The 23,328-nt window shown below is 31.2% G+C and overlaps 1 protein-coding gene across 35 annotated transcripts in view; it reads left to right on the forward strand.

The window, feature by feature from the left end:
• RIMS1 (regulating synaptic membrane exocytosis 1) overlaps positions 1–23,328 on the forward strand; it is a 414,008-nt gene that overhangs the window by 186,772 nt on the left and 203,908 nt on the right. For 34 of the 35 annotated variants that reach the window (XM_036219329.1, XM_036219333.1, XM_036219350.1 and 31 more), the window contains one exon: positions 335–346. The exons of the other annotated variant lie outside the window; for it this stretch is intronic. In XM_036219329.1, the coding sequence (XP_036075222.1) occupies positions 335–346 (12 nt within the window). The remainder of the gene's footprint in view (positions 1–334; positions 347–23,328) is intronic. 35 annotated transcript variants of the gene reach the window in all.

The following is a 23,328-nucleotide window of genomic DNA, read 5'->3' on the forward strand; positions in this document are numbered from 1 at the left end:
AACTAAATATGGTAGTGATTTAAGCTTTCATTCTGAAGAATGGCTTAAGTATAGATTTAATAATCCAAATTCTAAAAATTTTAGAAATTATAGTGCCCAGCTTTTGTATCTAACATATAGAGGATCTACAGATGTGCATTTTCAGTGAAAAGTCAAACAATGATTATTTTTGGGAAAGAGTAAACATTTACTTTTCAATATACCTGTGGTTTTAACACTTTTAAGTGACAATTGTTTTTTTAAAAAATCTACTTATTAATATATGCCTTATTTTTGTTTTCTCATCCTCTTTTTCCTCTCTCTTTACTCTGCTTCCTTGGATGCTTTCCCAAAGGAGGACAAAGTGGTTAGAATTCATGATTTCTTTTCTATCATTTGTTATTATAATATTGTGAACCTTATTAAGTGAATGTTTGATGTAGTGTTGTTAATCGCTATATTTCAGAAAGAAATTATATGCTAGGAAGAGTTTATTTCTAGTTCTTGTGGGAAAAAATAATAAAATGAACATCTAGGAACATTACAGAGTTTTATAATAATAGGTGAAGTCTGGGTAGTTTGAACTCATGGGAATGTAATTTAAATCATTATGAACTGGTATGTCCTCTTAGCTCTCTGAGTTTTGATGACAATTTCATCTGATGTCAGGGACTAATAAAGTCTAAGGGACTCAACCTTTCTGAACACTCAGTAGATACAAAGTCAGGTAATCCAAAACTATTTCAGAAAGAATGGAATAAACCGATTTAGTGGAGAGAATGGATCTAATTAAAATCAAGAGCTCAAAAAATGATTCTTCTATAGAACGCAAGTAGTAGAGTTGTCATATTGAACCACATTGTGCCCTTTCCTTCTCCTTCATGCATAGTAATCACTCCTGAGGAGAATGAAAGGTAACTTTCAACTCTTATCAGCTATAGGAACCACAGAGACTGTACTCCGGAAGATAGAATCCAAGTGGAACCTTTAGTCAGCCTGTCTTTTGTATATACTTTTATTTGGTGTAAATGACAGTTTCCCCAAAGCTTATTAATTTCCCAATATGAGACTGAGGCAATGAATATTTTGGTTTCAATATATCAACTCAGCTGCCTTTGTTCAATTGTTTTAAAGTTTAAATGATGTACTGCACTGAAAAAGTAGCGAGCATGACATGGAATTGAACATCAGTTTGTGCTTTTGAATTTGATGCAAGTATATATTCATCAGTTTTTTACAGTAAAGGAAATTGGGTTGAAAATTATATAGGAGAGTTTGTTTTCACTACATGTGGTTGCCTGTACCATTCATGGTATGTGAGATTATTTTAGGGGCTATTATTTTAATGCAGTAATATACTGTAGTAGAAAAAATATAACTAAACTTTTGTGCCTATGAATATCACTTTTAAAGAGTCTACATTAGAAAAGTAGATAATTTTCAATACCTTTCATGAATAAAAGTTTAAATAAGTAATAATGCTGGTGTTATGCAAACTTAATGTTAAAACTTCAGCTACTTCTATATGGCTGGCCAGACTCATTGTCCCCTTGATAGCACTTCCCCAAATGGTAGGTTATTATTTGTGCTTATTATGATTACTGACAGTGTAATGAAAATTCATGAGTGACTCCATAGTGTAGTGGTTAGCAAGTCTACTTTACATGCAGAGGGTCCTGGATTCACACCCCAGGTGCTCCAGGGCCCCTGGGTGCTCTAGGCCCTCAGGCCCCCTGGAGTGGGCCAGCAGCACTCTCCTAGTGGGAGGAGACACCCCATCTTCAGCGATCCAGTTCATAAAAGATGTCAATATCTGTAGGCCAGGAGTGGAAGAGGGGGGAGGGGTAATTAAAGAGGGGGAAAAAATAAATTCAGGTGGACTTTGTGGTACTCAGACTGAAAATAGTGTGGAAAGACCACTTTTAATGATTTTCTTCACTTTGACTAGAATACATATATCTACCATTTATTTTTAAGTACTTTGTCATAACTTTATTAAGAACTTTCTTAGTCTTTTGAGGTTTCTCAAATAATTGCCTTTCTAATCCAAGGAAGCTGAAGCCAGATCGTGTCTTAGTTGTGTTAAAGAGAATAACTGAATATTAAACAAAGTACTTGAATGCTGGTTCTCTCCCTATTCCTCTGAGCTCTATTTTTGGTAAAGAAATTATAATTTACAGGTATGTACCCGTATTTATGTGTATGTGTGTGTGCACATTGGTATGAGTAGAAACAGAAGAGAATAAGGGTGAATGGAACTTTTCTAAAAGCAATCTCCACCTTGATCAATGTAATAATAATGAATTCTTCTTAGTCTTAAATTAGTGAATAAATATGACTAAAATACTAGTATATGTGATATGGAGACCTAAGCATAGCTAACATAAATATTTCTTATATTAAGTCCAGCAAGATGTACTAATTATCACATATTTTGGCAGTATTTTATTTTAAAACTTCACCCTTATCCTAAATCAAATATAATAATATCTTGGAAGATTATATAGTTCCTTATAAAGGAAATAGCTGTCATAAAGAATCATTTTGCATTTGACATATGTAATAGCTTATAATAGGAGATTATTTGGTGCTAGTACATACCCTCATAGGTAAAATTGTGACTATATACTTCATTAAAAGTGCTCTTCTCTACCTAAATATATAGGGATACTGAAAATTTCTCCACAGTCTGTTTAAATTGCTTTTGTCTTTGTTTTACTCTCTATTGGTGACAGAATATTAAATTTAGATAACTCTTTTGATAATAATTAACACTTGCTGTTAGTAAACCAGCTGAATTGAATTCTCCAAATTCAATTCTTTTGGAATTTTCCATAAAGTATTATCAATATTTCTTTTTTGGTGGGAGCAGTTGATTTATGAATATAACAACTAAAAATTAACTTGCTACATTTCGAATTAAACTTTATTTTCACAAAGAGTGTTAGGTCTTATAAGTTAAGAGTATTTTAAACTAAATGTCAGTAATACTCTGAAAAATGGAACCTTACCATTTTCTTATTCTTTAAAAATGTGAGAGCTGCACATACTTAACTTTTAAATATGTGTGAAAAATACCTCTTTTTATATCAAGATAATAGCTAATGAGATACTTTGTTTACAGTCATAATTTTTTAAACCGACTCCTCATGGTTTTTAATTGGTGTTTGTTTTTAGAGATCATGCTAAATGATATGTTGATGAAGCAAGTATGTTTTTGTAGAAGAAGTTCATAAAATACAAGAGTTAGGTGGGAGGCTCAGTGCTGAGATTGTAACTGGCCTTAACATAAGCTGGTTGATAATTAATTAATAACATAAACAAGAATTTCACCCTCACAGACTTTGCTTTACATACCAAAAGGATGATTTTGTTTTTTTTTTTATCTCTCACTAGGGTAAGATAAAGACAAGAAAGCCAGTAGAATCATAACCATTTTTAAAAATGATTTGCATGATTACATTAAATATTTATTCTTTTATGAAAAATGTTCTCAGAGTTATCCATATTTATTCCATGGCATTAAGAAGCATATGATCATGATATTCAACCTTCAATCTTTTGAAAAAATGACCATAAGAGTTTGCCTCAACCCACTTTCATGGATCCAGAAATATATTCTTAAATATTCTTCCCAGAAATGTAATATACAGGCCTAAGTTGAAAAATTCATAAATATAGATAAAAATATCAATGAGGAAATGTTCAGGTGCATTGAGGGGGATAACTTTAAGCAATTTAATTGATTAGATTTTTAAAGTGTCTTATTTTGTTGTGCTTGCCATAAAAAGAATAAAACATCAAATTTGTAAAAGCTTTTTATGTTATGTACTTTAGAAAGTTGTAAATTTTTTACAACCTGTTTTAGGAATTTGCTACACTTTTTTTCAAGGGCATGGAATTTTAATCTCTTGCATTTAGTATTACTATTCTGGAAATGTTTGCTAATATTCAATAATCGTTTGGAAGTTTAAATCCTGATTTTGTCCCTACTCCCCAGGTCATCATTTAATATTGTAATAAAATCTGTTTCTGGAAATTACAATGTCACAAACCAATGTTAAATATGTATGCACAGTAGCACTAAGGAAGTTATGCCAGGGTGTAGAAAAAAGCCTCTTCTAGTATATGAAAGCTTTCATAAATTGAAAGGCAAAACCATGGTCGAACTCTGTTTTTTGTGTGTACATAAGTTGTCAGATATCTTGTTTATATATCAAGGAGTGGAGTTGTAGGATTATATGATAGCTCTGTGATTAACATTTTAAGAAACTGACAAACTGTTTTTCCAAGCAAATGTTTGAGGGTTCCAGTTTCTCCACATTCTAGTCAATACTTGTCTGCCTTTCTATTATTATTATTATTATTATTTCTATCATGTTTCATGTAAAATGAAATGGTATTTCATTGAGCTTTTCATAAGCTGTTTTTAAGCCAAAGTGATCAAATTGGTTTAATATCTCCAAGGATTCTCTTTGATTGTGCATATTTAGAGTCTTGTATTAAAATGCTTATAAGCTACTAATTTGTTGAGAATAGATTTCTCTTAAAAGACTTGCATATTCAAAGTATTAGAGGTCCAGTTTATTTCTTTTCTGGAGAGTCTTTATTTTATTTATGTTAGAGTTATGTAAGTACTTATTAATCTATATAAATCAATCAGAACAGGCACTCTATTAAATTTAAGATAGCTTGGAATCTAATTCCTATCTGTCTAGACTAGCTATCCCCAGGGTGCCTACAAAGCATAAGAGATATTTATTACCAAATGAAAAGACCATTTTTTATACATGCAAAGAAAAGTTTGCAGTTTTAGTATTGCCACTGAGCCATAGGTCCAAAATTGACATAGATACTCTAGCTCAGATTTCAAAGGACTGTTATTTCAGTGTACACAAGACATTTTCTTGAGTGATGTGAACTTTTAGGAACATACAAACAAGCAGACACATACAAAGACTAACAACCAGACTTTCTATCTTCTGCCACTCAACTTCCAATATGTCCCTGATATCTGCCATCCAATGATTCTCTATCATTGCTGCCACTAGTGCGGAATATATTATTAATCACAGTAAAGCCTGTTTTGTCTGTTATTAGCACAGCCACTTCAGCTCTCTTATGTTTACTGTTTACACAGTATATCCTTTTCCATCCTTTTAATTTCTTTCTATTTTTATCTTTGAATCTAAAGTGTGTCAGATATAAAAAGTATATACTTACGTCTTTTTTTAAAAATCCAGCCTGATGATCTCTGCCTGTTGTTTAGATTTTTAATCCCTTCATATTTAATGTTATTATTGATATTATATGTCTATCTTCCATTTATATTTTGTTTTTTATTTCTCATTTTTGTTCCTCCGTTACCCCTTTACTGCTTTCTTTTGCATCAAATGAGTATTTTCTAATCATATTTTAATTATTTCAGTGATTTTTTAAGTGTATTTTTTGAGTACCTTTTCTTAGTGGCTCTAGGGTTTTCAGTACACAATTTACCAAAATCTACTTCACATTTAAACTATCTTAATTCCATTGAGAAATCTAAATGTTAATTCTATATAACTTTATTCCCCCTTTCCCCTTTGTGCTATTTGTTATATGTTTTATGTTTCTATATGTTACAAACCCAACAGTGCATTGTTATGATTATTACTTGTTATAATTTTATGTTTTTTTAAAGAAAAAAAGAGAAGGAAGAAGAAGTATATATTTATAAGGTCTGTTAATGTTCTTATTTATTATCTTTGGTTCTCTTCTTTTTTACTAGTGGATTCAAGTTACCATCTGGTGTCCTTTCCTTGCTCTGGTACAACATTGCTTCTACCCACTTCCTTTGTGCTGTCATTTGGCCAAATATTTTATTTCTATATATTACAGATTCAATGGTGCTATTATATTAATATTGTTTTATACAATTTTAAAATTATTTAAGATAATAAAGGAGAAAAAATATGAAATTATACTTTTATAATTATATAATTATCTTTACCAGAGTTCTTTGTTTTTTCACCTAAATTCATACTGTCTAGTATCACTTTCAGCCTTAAGAAATTCCTTTGGTATTTCTTTCAAAATGAGTCTTCCAGAAATGGATTCCGTCAGATGTTGTTTACCTGGAAATTTTTTTATTTCATCTTCATTTTGAAAGAAAATTTTTCTGGATATAAAATTCTTTTTTGACAGATTTTTCCCCCATTCTTTTAGCATTTTGAATCTATTATCTCACTGTCTCTCACCTTTATTGGTTTTAATAAGGCAGCTGTTAATCTTATTAAGATTCTCTTGTATATAATGAGTTTATTTTCTCTTGGTGCTTTCAAGAAGTTTTTTTTGCTTCTGGCTTTTCTTTGGCTGTGATGTGTATGTGTCTGGGTATGGATCTCTTTGCACTCCTCCTAGTTGGGTTCAGTTTCTTTAATATGTAGACCAGTGTCTTTCATCGATTTTGGGAAGTTTTCATCCTTTATATCATAGAATATTTTTCATATCTTTCTCTTCATTATGGCAATTCCTATTATATGTTGGTGGCCCATATTTCTCTTTAGGCTTCGTTCATTTTTCTTCATTCTTCATTCTTTCTTTTTATCAGATTACATAATCATTATCTTAAAGCTCACCAATATTTTTCTTCTGCTAGCTCAAATCTACCATTGGGACACTAGTGAATTATTATTATTGGTTGTCATACTTTTTGACTCCAGAATGATTTTATTTTTAAATAACTTATTCCTCTTTATTTATATTCTCTATTTGATGAGACATTTTTGCCATAACTTCCTTTATTCTTTGAGTATGGTAATTTTAAATTAAGTTAATGCCATATAAATAAAGACTTTATTAAAGATACTCATTTTACTCTTTGTCCTAAGATACATAAACAGACACAAAATAATGTAATATGTAGTATTTTTCTTAATAATAAGAATATTTAATGAAATGTTACTCTGTCAAACATCAAATGAATAATTGAAGTAATTGTTCTGTAGTATATCTTGAAATTATTTTGAAAATATAAATGTCTGAATTATGTAAACTCATTGTTGACCTGCTGTTTTCTCATTGGTGAAGTAAGGTATAGTGATAGAGAAAATGAGAACATTAGAATTTGACTTAACACAGTTTAGTAAGTGCAAAGGAACCAAAAATGTAGTTTTTAAATTTATCTTTAGTTTATCACTTTTTAAATGTTCTGCAAAATAAAACATTGCATCATTTCATGGAATTGAACCCACAGTGGAAAGTTATGTTAAGTTATTACAGGAAAAAATCTTGACAGGTGGAGATAAAAATCTGGCCAGAGAAGTTTAGAGATTTTCTGTACATCAAAATGTTGACAGGATATACTTGAAAATCCAGAGTGCCTGCCTCAGAGCTCATGACATTTAAAGTAAGGTCATGTGATTCATTTTTTCTAAGACACAGTCTCATGTTATAAATAGTCTCTACAGTTTATAATACATTTTTAAGGGAATATTAAATTATACTTTATTTGTGGACTTGTTTTAATTCCCATGCTTTGCTCTAATTGCTTGGATAACTTGGAGCATATTTTATTTTTTTTGGTGCTTTACTCAACATTTACCACAATACTGCAAATAAAGTCAACACTCTATGAATGTTGAATGAATGAATAGTTCTCTGTACCTTTTCTTCCTCAATTAAGTTTTTTTTAAATTCTCTGTTTTAAACTCAAATATAATTTTGCATTTTAGCAAATCTGTTTTCTAAAGCAAAATCATTAGAGCTGTATTTAGTTATTGTATGAAGTTGTCTCATGAAACTAATGACCTCTGGCTTGGCCTTCTCCACTCTATTTAGATTACATGGTATGAGAGAGATATTTGGTCCCCTTATTTCTCACATAAGACTCTAGAAGATGTTTGTGTTGAGAAGAGTCAAAGGAGGCTTCCTACAAGCTTTTCTGCTTAACCAAATCTAGATATGAACTAACCTCAGTAGTGAATGGTGCATGTGCAAAGGATAGGAACAGATAGATTTTAATGTTTTGGAGCATTTATTCAACATTTGGAAGTAATCCAGTTTCCATTTAACGAATGCTTCTGAATCATATACATCTTGGTGGTTTTTTATTATTATTAACTGGAATGAATTAATTTATTTCCATTTGAGTTTGGTTGAAAGTTAAGTACTTATAGCCATTGAGTTTTTTTAGTCGTCTATAAAATAGATAACATGTTATTGACAAAGTATGGTATTATTAGAAACTGATTTCATCTGTTCTTTCAATTCACTCTTTATAAGAAGGAGCTTATTTTTAGAAATATGTGACCCAAATACATAATGCATTGTATTTTTACCATCATTTATATGCCAATTAAACTATAAAATACTGAGTTGGACTTAACAAAGTGATTATATTTGTTACAAACATTTGGGATCGTCTTTATTTAGCCTTTTCAGTAGTCTTAAGACAGTGTTTTTCACCACTTAGATTTTTGTTTACTGCATTAGAAAACATTTGAGTAAAAAATATAATGTTATAGACTAATATACTATCCTTCTTCAAGTTACTGCATGTTTTTGAGATTTTTAAATGCTTTTTGCAGATGTTATTTCCTTTGAATTTTATTTTGGAATGTTAAAACTGTGTAGCTGAGTCTACTTAAATAGTCATCTCTAGCAAATACCTAATCTCCTATTCCTTAGTCAACTGTGGGGTTATAGTCCTCTAATTTATCATATATAATGTAAGTAATTTCCTACCACTGCAGTTGAAAGAGCATTCATATTCTTAATTGCTTATATTAAGATGCTTTCTTTTGAACCAGATTTTTTTGTTTGTACTCACACAGAAAGGCTTATAAATTATATTATTTTTGAGATAATTAATTCCAAATTGTGATACCAATATAAAAGTTATGCTTAAACATAGTTTAGAATTAGAGAATATGGTTAGTAGGAGTAATTTTTAATGATAGAATGTAAATATATAATTGCTGTATATTTGTACTTAGTGATTATATAAAACTTTTTCTATTCCTACTTAGTATAATTTCTTGTGACATTATGAGATGACCACTGAGGAAATCTGGACTAAAGCAATGAACAGTAGAGTGAATATTAAAAAGGCTGAGTTTAGGCACAAATCTAACCTATCTGCTAATAATTGACAACTCACTTCAATTATCTCTGCTTCAAGTCTTATACAGGGGAAATGGTCAGTACTCAAGATTAGTCCCCTTATCGCTTAGCTTAGACTGGGGGGGATCCTTGTTAGGTTACTAACAGTAGTCATCAAGATGGGTTGTCACATCAGAATCTGTAATTCTGAGTGCAGGCTAAGATTTCATAAAGAGCAGATGAATGAGAATATTTATTTGATCAAAGATCATTATCAAAATTCAGGAAAACTAGAAACTTTACCATATTCTACAGAATGCATTTCCAAGAATTCATATCCATATTTTCAGGGTTCAGCAACTTTTTCTGTAAAGGGCCAGGTAGTAAATATTTTAGGCTTTGTGAGCCTTAAGGTCTCTGTCACAACTGCTCAAACCTATGGAAATGTATACATATGGCCGCGGTGCAATATAACTTTACTTATGGTTACTGAAACTTTACATAATTTTCATGTGCCATGTAATACTGCTTTTCCGTTGATTTTTCTCTTACTAATTGTTATTCTTAACTCCTGGTCCATTCAAAAAGAGATGGCAGGCATGATTTGGCCCACAGGCTGTAGGCTGCTGACCCATACTTTAGTACAGTCTTTTGATCAGTACTACCAATCAGCCCTGAGTGGATCAAAAGGATTAATTAGTCTCATTGTATTATTAATTTTACCCACTATATCTCTAAAAAATGTGTGTTAGTACATGAGAGATAATATATTTTTTCATTGGCTTGTGAACATTAAATAAGATGATTATATGTCAATGATATAAGCATTAATAAACTGCATATATATTTATATAATAGTATATAACATTAATGTATATTAAGTGATTTTATAATATAGAATACATTATATAAACTACTGAAAAAAACATATGTATGTATATATGTGTACATGTAAACATATCTATGTTTATTTTTATTAAATCATGGTTTCTTGAGTATCCAGTCTAATTGGAGTTACTTTCTATTAATTGGAGTTATTTTCTAAGAAGTTTAATTTATAAATTTTAAAACTGTATGATTAGCATCTGGCAAATGAGAATTCTCAATATCTAGTTATCAAAAAATATAAACTATTATAAGAAGTAAAATATCTACGTTTTATCATAAAACAAAAAAGAAACCTATTTCATTGATAATATACTCATTGTAATGCATGTCATTGGTTTTTTCTCTTAAATTATTAAAATTTCATAAAAAATTGATAAATATGTCATAACAAGTTAAAAAAGATAAGAAGTTCTCAAGGGCATTTAGAAAGAATTATCCTTTTACAATTATAGAGCATTATAAAACTATGAAATCTAAATTTCCTTCTTTTTCTCTTTTAAGTGTTAAGTCGCTTTTCAATAGTGGGAAAACATTAAAAGTACATATAAATGCTTAGATTTCCTTATTTTCTTTGAGTACCAACTTTCATTATATATAGCATCTTTCATATATATATTATATATATATATAGCAACTTTCATATATATATATATATATATAGCTTCTAACTTTCCTTCTATCAGAGAGGAAACTCCCATCACAATGCATAATACCTTATTACCAAAAATACATTTTCTATGTTTTGGTGCTTATTGATAGTATTATTGATATTAATTCTTTGTATTTGCCTTTTGTTAGCAAAAAGAAAAAAATGGCAGGCCACTTTTAATTTATGAGTTTTATTATGACTTCCCCAACTGTGATCTGCATTCTTTTATGCTGTAGGCTAATACTGGTATATGCTGTGAAGGTTTTCTTTCCCCCAAATTTGTGTATACTGTGTCACATGCAAATATTTTGCTGAATTGTGTTTTATTTCTCCAATTTTAGTACTATTAACTGTTGTAAGTATATAAAATCACTGGAATCATCTTAATTTACTTCCATTAACTCAATCCTGACTGTGAGATTTCATCCTGTGAGGTCAACAGGAAGTTCAGACTCAGTCCTAGCCCTATACCATCCTGACCTCCAGAGCTATGCCTTCTGTATATACTACCAAAGCTTTGTAAAGGCCCCTCTGGTTTTCAGGTGAATGTTAACAACTACAGAAGCGCTTAGGAGGTTTTATTCCATATTTGGAGCATGACTAGTTTTGATGAAGCAAAGGGTCTGTGCTTCTTCTGGTCCAGCTTTTAGGGAAATAAAATACAAATCAAAGTCTCCACTCAACACAGAAACCCTCTCCACAAAGGTAGATGAGAAAGAAACCAGTTTTATTATTGAGTAAACATTAAACAAGAATGTAATGCACATCACAGGCAATTCACTAAGAGACTGCAAAGACAGAAAGCAGTCTCACCCTTTAATAGAGCAAGGCAGATATAACCTATTGCACATGTGTCCTCAAGATAAACAGTAATTAGTCCTCGAGTGAGAGGACTTGATATCATTTGTCATGCACAAATTTAGTTTATCCTAAATTTATCTGGTAAATGAAGTAACAGTCAGTATAAGCTAATTGGCTTTAGCTAAAGGTAAAATGAACTTCTCATGCTTTTATGACAGAAGGTAGCTTTGTAACTTGGAGGGAGGCACCTGAAGAAGTTAGCCTTCTCCTACCTTCCCACAGAAACAGAGAGGAGCATTGTTTTCCTGGATGATTGCATTTCAAAGAGATGGCTCCATGTCAAAAATATTACTGGATCCTAAAGCTGGCAACAGAGACAGAGAAAGAACTTAGAAGTTTTCCAAAATAAATGATTTCAGAAAAATGAAATAGGAGAGCCTCTTTATTATTATTATTATTATTATTATTATTATTATTATTAAATTTATATTTGCCCTTGCACAGCCTCCCTGCACCTACACACAGTCATCCCTTTAAAGGCTTTCCCCAATGCCCAAGGCATCACCAGCTAGCAATTCATGAGTCTCTGCTATCCCTAGGACTGCTAATCACCAGCCTCTTCGAGACCGGGGAATCTTACAGGATTCCTCTCGTAAAATCCACAGTGTGCTTCTTTATTTTATAAAGTATATATTCATGAGACAAGGAAATAGAGAATAGTTAGCTTGATTTAAATATGGCTCTGGAGTTTGAGGACAAAATCTATAGATTACTATCTAAATATTTTTCCCACCGCACCACTATCATTATTTATACTCCTTAAATATTTTTTTGACATGAACCAAATTAACCAGATAATATTAATAGCAAGATTTGTGTGTGTGTGTGTGTGTGTGCGTGTGTGTGTAATTTCTTTCTTTTGTAGTCTTAGCACCATATATGTTACTGCAGTCTTAGTTTCTTTTGTGAGGATAATGTTCTCTCTTTAATAGCTCCACATTGCATATGGTAATTCCTGATCATTTTATGATAAAAAATTAACTCATAAGAGTCTGTACCATCACATAATTATTGTTCCCATTTTATTACTACCACTGATAAATTTTAGATGTTTCCTTCACACTTAAAATTTCTCCAAAATTGTTTTTATTATTCTCTGTTCACCCCTCTAGACTCCAGGAAGCCTTCTCGCTCTAAAGTGATTTTGATAAGTTAAACTTACAGGTAGCAAGTTCATATGTAGTTAGAGAACCATTTACATCAATCTATCCTTATAAGTTATTATCTTGTGAAGTATTACCATATTCCATAACTACTTCAATAGCATGTGAATTTGTGTTCACCAATAGACTATAAATTCAGTATATAATAGAACAGATTAACTTTCATTGGGTTTAAGAAATTGCCACATTTGGGGTGATGGTAACAGTGATACACTGGGAGCTGGGTCATCTTGGTTTGAGTTGCAGTTCTATGTCCTGGAAAAAATAGTCACAGATTCTTTGGACTTAGTTTTGTACTTGAAAAAGGGAAATAATATTATTTCACATTCCCAACTACTCAGAGCTATTGAATAAATTAAAATGGTTAGAAACTTCTGGTATTGGAAAACTATACAAGCATGTCTTTTTTTATTTATATTTATTATTTATTTGTTTGTTTATTTAATTTTATTTTTTGGCATAAGACTCAGGTTTTAAGTAAAACAGAAACAGTTGATCATTCAAGCAGTGATGGAGTTGGGTCTCTATTTGACTATTTTTCCCTTAAAATTGATTAAACTATATTTCTTTTACTTATTGCAAACTGGTAAAAAATGAATAGTTCATCTCTGTTAGCTTCTAATATATGTAGTGAAATGGTAACCACATCCAACCTTTACTTCATAGCTGCCTTCTCATATAGTTTCAGAAAGATCCATGAATTGTATTAAGCAAAATGTGGCCTGGACATTCATCCTACAAAACTGGATTGTTAACTTGTGATTCCTTTTCAGATATTATAATATAACTCTTCTATTCTTCCTTTACAGGCTTTCTCATCTACCTCCATTATTTCACAATGAGATTATTTTGTCTTGCAAAATAATTAGAAAGACTTAAAAACTATTTCAACCATTTGATTTCAGTTATTAGGAATTTCTCAAATTTTTTCAGTTATACTAGAAAATAATTTTATTTTTTTCTTTCTCTTTTATCTTGCTGGCTGTTTTGAATTACATTTTTTTTCTGCATGTGCTAATTATTTGTGTTAGCCCAAATTCTCTGGCTAGGCAATTATTTCAGAAACTTCATTATTTAATATGCTTGAATCACATTTACTTTTATATGCTGGAAGCCATTCTCAGCTACACTTTTTTTTAAAATTTATTATTTTTTACCCTGGCTTTATTTTCCAGAGAAAAGCATATTTTACTTTATTCATGTATTCATTCCCTTGCTGTGAGATTTGATTATTTTTAGGTCAATATTTTATCAAAGCTACTACAGCAGTTAAGCATAAATTCTGTATGTTCCATTTTTTTAAGTGAAATACCAAGGTAGAGCCTGATTATGAAAGTAGGTCATAACGATGGATAATCTTCTCAGAAACATGTGTTTTGGGAGTATTGTACAGTTTGATCTGCTAAATTGTCTTACAGTAGCATCAACATGATTCTGTTACTGTACTTTTTTTATCTTAGTGCTTTTATTATTTAATTTATTACTTATTCTTTCACAAATAAAACATTGTTTTTAAACATATTTTGGAACACATATCTGATACCATTAAGCTTGTAGGGGCAAAATTCTGTCCCACATAGTGTATTTGGGAAGTTGGCTAAAAAGGACAAGGGGTTGCAATTTCAATAGAAAATACACTAAGTGCTGGAAAAGAATATTCATAACCCTATATTAATAGATTTTAAAAAGACCAGACATTTTTCAAAACAAGGAAATTGGCAAAATATTTTAAAAATAACCATGAGGGACTCCTCAAAATAGGAAAATGTCCACATTGTTATTTCAAAGAAATTTGACCATTTAGAAAGCACAAAGTGAAAAAGAAGAGGGTGTTGTAAGAAGAAAATGGGAATTGATCAATTTGGTTATTCAAGTGCTCATTAAATACCTATGATGTTCTTAATGTATCTTTTGACTCTGTTGCTTTCTTTTAATGAAGAGAGAGCTATCCCCAGTATCTATTGACAATACATATTGTGACTGGCAAGAAGTTCATCAACCATTATTTCCTATATTGAGCAGAATGGAAAGTTGTCCAGTTTCTCCCTGAAGATAAGAGGATAATGGCCTAAATGTAATCAAATTAGCATTAATGACAGAAATAATATCATAATGAAAGTTAATTTGCAAAACATATTTTTTGAAAATATTACCAATTATGGAGGCAGACATTTTTGAGCTAATGTTCATTGAGCATGTAATATTGTTGCAGTTAGTGTTTTCCGGTATGCATGTGTATATGTATGTGTTTGTATGTGTATTATGCATTCATATATTTTTATTTAATCATCTAGACAACTTTATCATTATCTCTATATGACAGATGAGGAAACTGAGTCACAGCTCAATTACTCAAAGTCATGCTTGTCTTACTCTAAGCTTCACTTGGAAAAGGCTATTATGAAAAATATGTACACTTTAAAATCCAGGCCAATGCAAACAAATCACATGAGGGACTGATATAAGTCCAGATTTCTTGGCGCTACCTCCAGAAATTTTAATTTGGTAGATTTGATCTGAGGCCTAGAAATATGTGTTTCTAATCATTTTTCAGATGATGCCTATCCACAGGCCACATGTGGAGCTGCACTGATCCTTGTTGTATACTGTCATATTATATCCTAAATACAAAGTATGGTTTAGTAATAAAGGAACATCTCATTTATCTAAAATTCAGATTTCTGTCAAATTCGCCCTTCTAAAAAATAGGTATGAACCAGAAAGTGGGCAAAAAGATAATGTGGAATTTCATAAACAATGTAATCACATTCAATTAAACCTATACTATTAATTCATAAGAGACACTAGTGTACTCTTACTTTATTCATAGCTCTTACTTGGATTTTTTTGTTAGTCTTCAAGTTTGTCAAATTGAATTAGAAGAAAAAAGAGAGCCCACTCCAGTTTAGCAGGTTTCCTGGTGAGAAGTATCTGGCAACTACAGTGGGTAACCAAAATTTGAAATACAGACAAAAGAATTCAAAACTATAGTAGTCTGAATCTATGACATGCATAGATCAGCTGGACTGTGTATCTTAGTTGGAACTGAGCATTTACGATTCTCAGTAGTTTTAGCACAAGCAAATATATCTGCTCCTTACAGGGATGGTTCTAGGGAGAGAACATAACGTGTATTTTGAAGTCAAAATAGTTTCAAATCCAGGTTCTCCACTTACTGGCTATGGATAACACTGTTTTCTGAAACTATATTCTCATCTATTAGGCAATCATAGCAACTGCCTCCCAAGGTGACATAAATAAAACAGGTGGACAGACTCCCTCATAGGATACCTACCACAATAGAGATCTAAGTCTCTCCTCTGCTACCCTCCAAGGTCATGGAAAATAGAGAGGTTAAGATATGGGGTCAGCCAAACTTGGGCTCAGGTGTTGGCTGCATGCTCATTTGCTAGATAATGTCAAAAAGGCTATTTGAATTCTCAGTGCCTCTGTTTTCCCATTTGCAAAGTGAAGTTAGCAATGTCTTTTTTTTTTTCTGGGTTAGTATAAGAATTAATAATATACACATAGTGTTTTGGTTTTATTAGTCTTCAATAAATGGTAATTGTAATAATTATATTTGTCATTTTCAGAACCTTACTTTTAAGACAATGTTGTATGTGTGTTATATATTTTGGAAAGATTTATATCCTCTGCAGCAAAAATTAAAATGAAACTAACAAAAACAAAACAAATCTTCAGGAGTTCAATATAATTTATTCATTTTGGTTCTGGCTGTTTATAGTTTCACTTTATAGGTTAATATTTAAGAGTTACCTTCATACAGAAAAACAAATATATACTTTAGTATTTTGAATTTTTCTTGTGATATATATATACACATGTAAATTACACGTATATAGATATATATATATGGATTTTCATCTGTCCCACATTCTCAGTATTGCACTTAGCTTTATATCCTTACTGTTAGAGCATTGGCTTATGTAGATTGATTTTGGGTTTGGAATTTGAGATCTTAAAATGCTTTAATATTGATATTATTATCTAGATAAATACAGTTAAGAACTTGAGCTTAGAAGTATAACAGAATTAAAACCTGGCTTCTCTACTCATGAGTTTTGTGACTTGGGATGATCTGTTTAACCATATTGGACCTACATTCCTCATTTATAAAGTGGGATAATATTCCCTACTCTTGGTGTTTTGAGGATGATTACTAGCATTTATGACATGCTTAACATGATATATTATATAAATTCCTAATAAATAACAGTCTTCTCTGGTTATTTTGCATTTCACTGTCACATTTGGTAGTGATAATAAAATTGGATCCCTTAGACTTTAATAATTTGGTTCTAAAAAGAAAAAGAATACTAACACTTCCCCTAGTCTCAAAGACAACTCACTTAATGGGTGGGTAAATGAATACCAATGAGGGTATTAAGTGCTAGGTGTTTTAAGTTAAAGAGGGAGAAATAAAGGAAGAGCGATTAACTCAACTTGGGAAGATCAAGGAAGGCTTTTAAGAATGTGACATTTGTTGTGAATTTATTTAATTGAAGTAGAAAAATTATTAAAAGTATAATAATGCATATATAATGCAGAAGACTGGATGAAGATACTGAATTGAACACATATACAAACACTTTCTTAGCTACCCCAAATTCCTTTAAACAAAAGGGAAAAATTTAAATACAAATTCAGAACAGAGCTAGAAGCAAGAAAAGATATAATCAGCAGACCATAACTTTTTAGATACTCTTCAAAAATAGTAAGTTCGAAAGACTTAATTAACAAAAGCAAACAATATGCCAGCCCCAAACACAAGCTACAGAAAACTATTACAAAATGAAAACTAGAGAGTAAATTACTAGGTTTAGCGATAACCAGTACAACTATAAAAAAGGGAAAACAGTGCAATTACTCAAGAAAATAATTCATAATTTCAGCATCTGAGTTCATCTCACCTGCCAGCTGTCCTCCTTTGCATGGACATTGAAGAACATAAGCGGCAACGTAGTTGACTCTTAAGTACCAGACTAAAAACACTCTAACACTTGAGGACTCGAGGACTGTACTCTAAGAAAATTTAATTACTTATTTGAGCAAGGTGCTTAGTGTAGGTGTCAGAGCCTGAGAGGGAATCAGACAGAGCCTGAAGTAACTTGATTTACAGGTAGGCAAGGAAAAGAGAAGTAAAACATCTACATCTGAGGGGAATGCATAGGAGTATTCCACCATCAGAGAATAGTGAACTTTGCTTCAATAGTGAAAACTTGAGAAATTTTTTTGCCCTTCTGGTAGGAGTGGGTGGTCATTGTCATTCTCCATATCTGTTATATAATCAAGTGGTGAAAACAAAAGCCAGTTAATCAGTGCAATGCCCACTTCCACCGAACCCACACTAAATTGTCCTGTTTAGAAGATGGAGATTTGAGGGAAATGAACCCATGACTTGCACAGTAGCAGAAGAAATTCACTCTGGAATGAATAGCGATGATTAAATGAGATTTGATATAATTCAAAGAGAAATTTGCATACATTAAATAAAAACACTACTATGGAAAAAGGCTCTGTATTTGACTTTTATTAAGCTTATGCATTCATTATTTCATATATTTTGAGCCATTTGGGTTTAGTTTTCTGAGAATTGCTAATAACCTTTGCTCATTTTTCTGATGGTTTGTCTTTTTCTTGTAAGCACTCCTCGTGTATTAAATATATTAGCATTTTATTTTTAAATGCATTGTAAATTTTTTTCTTTGTTTTCTTTACTGATTTTGTTTTGCTTTCAGAGTTTTGTTGTTTTGCTTTTCTGTGCTAAAATTAAGATGCAGAGATGTGTGCAAAATTAAAGTGTGTGTGATCTAAGTAATGCAAAATTATATGTAAGTATGTGTATGTGTGTATAAAAGGTACAAAACAGGTAGACTTTGAGACTACTGTATCTACTAATTTGTTGGAGTACCCATGATATATTGTTATTTCAGAAAAGCAATTTGCTGATCAATGTGGACGTTTTTTTAAAAAAAATAATTTGCAATATAAATATACATATAAAAGTCATCTCTTTCAAAGGTACAATTCAGTGATCCTTGGTAACATTAGAGAGTGGTGCGACCATCACCATAAATCACTTTTAAACATTTTGAACTCCACAATGAGATCCCTCGTGCCCATTTGCAATTAATCCCCATTTCTGACCCCAGCTCCAGGCAACCACTAATTTACTTTTTATCTCTATAAATTGCTTTTTCTGGACTTTTCAAATAAATGAAAATCAAACGATTATATGTATTTGAAAATAGGCTTGCACATGTTTGTACGAACAAAGAGAAAGCTGAGGAAGGATACACATCCGGCTGTTGACATTGGTTAAAATTAAAGGATTAAGATGAGATCAAGGGAGGCAAAACAAAACAACAAAATAAGCCCTCTTTAAAACAAAAGAAGTATAGCCCAACAAAAATTATATGTAAACAGGAAATTCACATAAGGCATATTATTACAAAGCAGCATAGAAGTACTTTAAGAAAAACCTATGATTTGAATGAAATATAATTTTCACTATCAGATTGACAAAAATTCAGAAGACTGATGACCCCTAGGGTTGTTGGAGATTTTGAGAAATGGCCATTCTCATTCTTTGCTTGTAGCAAAGTAAATTAGTACAGCCTGTTTGAAAGACAATTCGTTAGCATTTATCAACATTTAAAATGAGTTTACATGAGCAATCCTACTTTCATATTTTTAAATCCTAGGAATATTGCAGTGTTGTATTTTGTAATAGTTAAATAGAAACTTCTGTACACACATACGTGTATGATACCTATGAGGAGAGATTTGCACACCAGTCTCTTTGCTGTTCACAAACACACCACAGAAGGCCTTTGCACTCACAGTTCTCTATTCTTAGAATGTGCTTCATACATACAACTCCTGTTCAATCGACACCTCATTAGAGATGTCCTTCCTGAAAACTCCTTCTAAAAGAGCACTCATACCTCCCCTCCCTGGTCCTTTATTCCAAGTTATGTTTCTTACAGCATTGCCTAACATGGTATATAGTCTCAGTGTATCTTTTTATTGTCTGCTTCTTCCAACTAGAACATAAACTTCGTGATAATGGGGACTTATTTCCTGATTAATATGGGGCACATAATAGACACTAAATAATATTCATTGACTATTAAATGAATGAACTCATAGTTATCAGATATTGTATGAAAGGAAAATTTTAGATTGTAATTTTAATCTTTACCTTTATTTTTAATTATTTATGTTTAGTGTTTTTTTTCCCCAAAAGTATGTATTTCCCTAATGTGTCTATTGCTGTTTTATTAAGTTATTTTTAAAAATCACAGATCAAATGCAATTCAATCTCTCACTTTAACAAATTAATAAAGGAGTGTAGTTTTAGTTACATTCTTCAAACTACCTAAACAAGACTAAACCTAAACTAAATTAAAGACCTTCATTTTAGATAGGTAAGAAGTTTAAAGGGTGATTTAAGGTGTTACATGAACAATAATAAAGGAAACAGCAAGTTAATTTCTTTGTATTTAACTTTGTAGGATAACTATAGCTTTGGTCTAAACAGACCAGAGACAACTTCCCTTCTCAATATTGTGCTAGAGGAAAAAATGTCCCTCGTTCTTATGGACATCTGATTTGTGACCAAGTGGATTTATATTGGTTTAGCAAACTGTTCCAATTAGTAATCTACAACAAATAGTAATCATTTCTTTAACTGTAACATTTCCTTTTGATTTTTTTAAATTCACTTAATTAAACTTTTTCCTTAAAGAAATATTTTTCTTCACTTTGCATCACTGTTTTTAAATTTGTAATTACTAGTATGAAACACTGTTGTTCTAGTTTATGTGTAATCCTATCTGCCTAATGATAACAGAATGAGATCAGAGATAATGTGGTAACAGAGACAGTTAAACAGAGACAGAGCAGTCTGTAGTGAGAATATCTAGATATCTAATCGATTTAAGATATTTCAGCACACTTTGCATTTGTAAAGAATACTTTGTAATTTGTCTGGCAGAAGTTACAAAGTATTGGGAAAGGAACTATCTCATTATATAACATAATACATGGTTTAATATTTCTACCTGGTATGATTATTATATTTAAAACTTAATGCCTTAAGCTCCATATAATGGTTACTTTTATTTTGAGTTTATGAGAAAAAGCACAATTTCTCCAGCAGAAAAGCAGACTCCCCTTATGTGTCTCAGCACTGCCAGACCTCTCACAGCCCATAGATGTTCAGATCAGTTACGGCATCTCACGTTCCACTTCCCATCTTTAGGTTGTTGAAGATTAAGTTACTGTCTCTCGGTTTATATTTTTATCTTTCCCCTTAAGAAACATCAACATTTATATCATATGTAAAGTAGAACTGTTTTTCTATTGTAATGTAGATGAAAAGTTCTACTTTTCAGTAAAAGTGTAGAATCATTCTTTAAGGTGGTGATATTCCTTCTTCTTCCTCAGAATGGCAGGAAAAAAACTTTATACTTTACTAAGTTAGCCAATTAATGAGCAGAGGGTTATGCATATCTTATATTTTGGAGTGAGTGTGAGTTTCTGTCTTGCCAACAATATATATATTTTAATACCCATCCCCACAACAATATTTACACATCCTCTGGGAACAGATAATTTCTCAGTATTGTTTTCACTATTAGAGAATTTAACAAACTATTTGGAACAGTTATCAAGTTAGCTATTGAATAACACAGTTCAAGACTTTGGCTAGAGATTCACTGAGAAGTGGTGGTCTAAGAGATGTCTTCCAGGAATAATACAGATAAAATGTAACCTCTCCCCAGCACTAATGATACGGTTGTTGGTCAGTTGTGCTTGGCGGTCATCAGCATGCTGTTAATAGAGAGTAGCGCCAAATGGGCTTTCTATGCTATTAATTTTCCTAACCCTACCCTCCCAAAAAAGATTTAAATATACTTCCAAGCTATGAGTATTTAAGTCAATTGACTAGTAGGTTTTAGAATCCATTATTGTTCTACTTGGTAAATTAGAGGCTGCATTTCGAAGCAAAGATACCATTAAAAAGTTACATTTTCCTAGAGAATGTTAGTGTTGAATAGTGACCAGTATGATCAGTATTTGAAAGAATAAAAAATTTCTTTTAAACGATAAGGGGTGAGGAGGATCCTAATTAATTTTTCTCACATTTTGGTATTTTATAAAGTTACTTACATTTTACTACACAATTTAAATAACCTACGGAAGAATAAATACTAATATTCTAAAATTTTAACTAGGCATTTAAGGATAGTGAAAAATAATTCCTTTTTGTATTTTAAATATATGTTTTTTTCAGAATTTAGTGTGCTTAGAGCAGTGTTGGCATAAAAGAGGATGCTGATAGAAAGGAAAAGTCACTTGACTTGGATTAAAGTGGCTTGTTCTCACCTCAGTTGAGCTGTTAATCAAATGTGTCACTGTGGGCAAGTAATTTAAATGCAGTTTTCTTTCCTGGGATGTGATGGATATTGAATTAGATAGCCTATAAACTTCCTTCAAGTTCTAACATTCTGATAATAAAAATATTTATAATTTGCATTCTTTTGATAAAATATTTTATATCATGCTTTTAAACCAACTATTAAATTCTGCATATGCCCTAGTGGTCTTAAAAAATTTTAATGATGTCTTAGAAGAGATTACTATTTTAAAATTTTAAAATGAATATGTAAGGGGAAATTAATCTTCCTCCCTCTAAATATCAAGCATGAGCTAGCCACCTTACAGAAATTATTCCTTTTAGCCAAAAAAAAAAAAAATAGCAATTTAAGTATTATTGCCCTGAAATACAGAGGAGGTAACTTAAGCCTAGAAAGGTAAATCAACTTACTGTATTTTAAAAGGCAGTAAATCAGGTATACTTAACTCTAAAAACTATGTTTTCTACTATGTTTACCTTTCTAAGTGAAAACATATTATTCATTCCTTGGAACAAAATATGAGATATTTTGTTATTTTAAGTTGATATTCTAACAGAAAGTAGCAGAACGTTAAAAAATAATTGCTATGTTTTTAACAGGTTAGACAGTAAGTTCCTGATCTGTAATATGACATCTTTTCATTTACTGACAAAAGTAGTAAACATTTGTGTTTATTTTTAACATCTATCAGAACTTACCTCCAGATCATATACAACGGTAATGAAAAGATTGGTTTTTATGAGTGTTTGAAGACTTTTCTCAGTGTATGTATACAGAAGTGAGGTTAACTCCAGCTTAAAATTAACCAAGAATCATCTTGCAATGACGGGTGTTTCTGCTATGTTATATCACTTCCAAGGTAATTAAACAGCGCATTAAAATGGAAAGATTGTTAGCAAGTGAGACATAAACGACCAGAGAACACTATACAAAAATTTTATAAAACCTTAAAAATAGATGGCATTTTTGGTAAACATCTACACCAGCAATAATACACATGGAGTTAGGGAGGGCATAAAAAGTTACCTACTACATGAAGCACACAGTGAAAATTAGGCCAATGTTAATTTATTCGAAATAGAATTTATACAAAAAGCTTTCTCCATTCTACAGTGTTATTAAGCAAGCTATTTTTTCAAGTCTTTGATGACCATGATTATGTTAGTTGTGATATGTTAGTGTGTACTAGATCAACTTATGTCCACAATACAGTGTTAATGGTGATTGGTGTGTCTATTTCCTTCTGTTCTTTTTGTTTTGT

Source organism: Rousettus aegyptiacus, unplaced genomic scaffold, assembly GCF_014176215.1.
Source record: "Rousettus aegyptiacus isolate mRouAeg1 unplaced genomic scaffold, mRouAeg1.p scaffold_m13_p_1, whole genome shotgun sequence".
Taxonomy (NCBI): domain Eukaryota; kingdom Metazoa; phylum Chordata; class Mammalia; order Chiroptera; family Pteropodidae; genus Rousettus; species Rousettus aegyptiacus.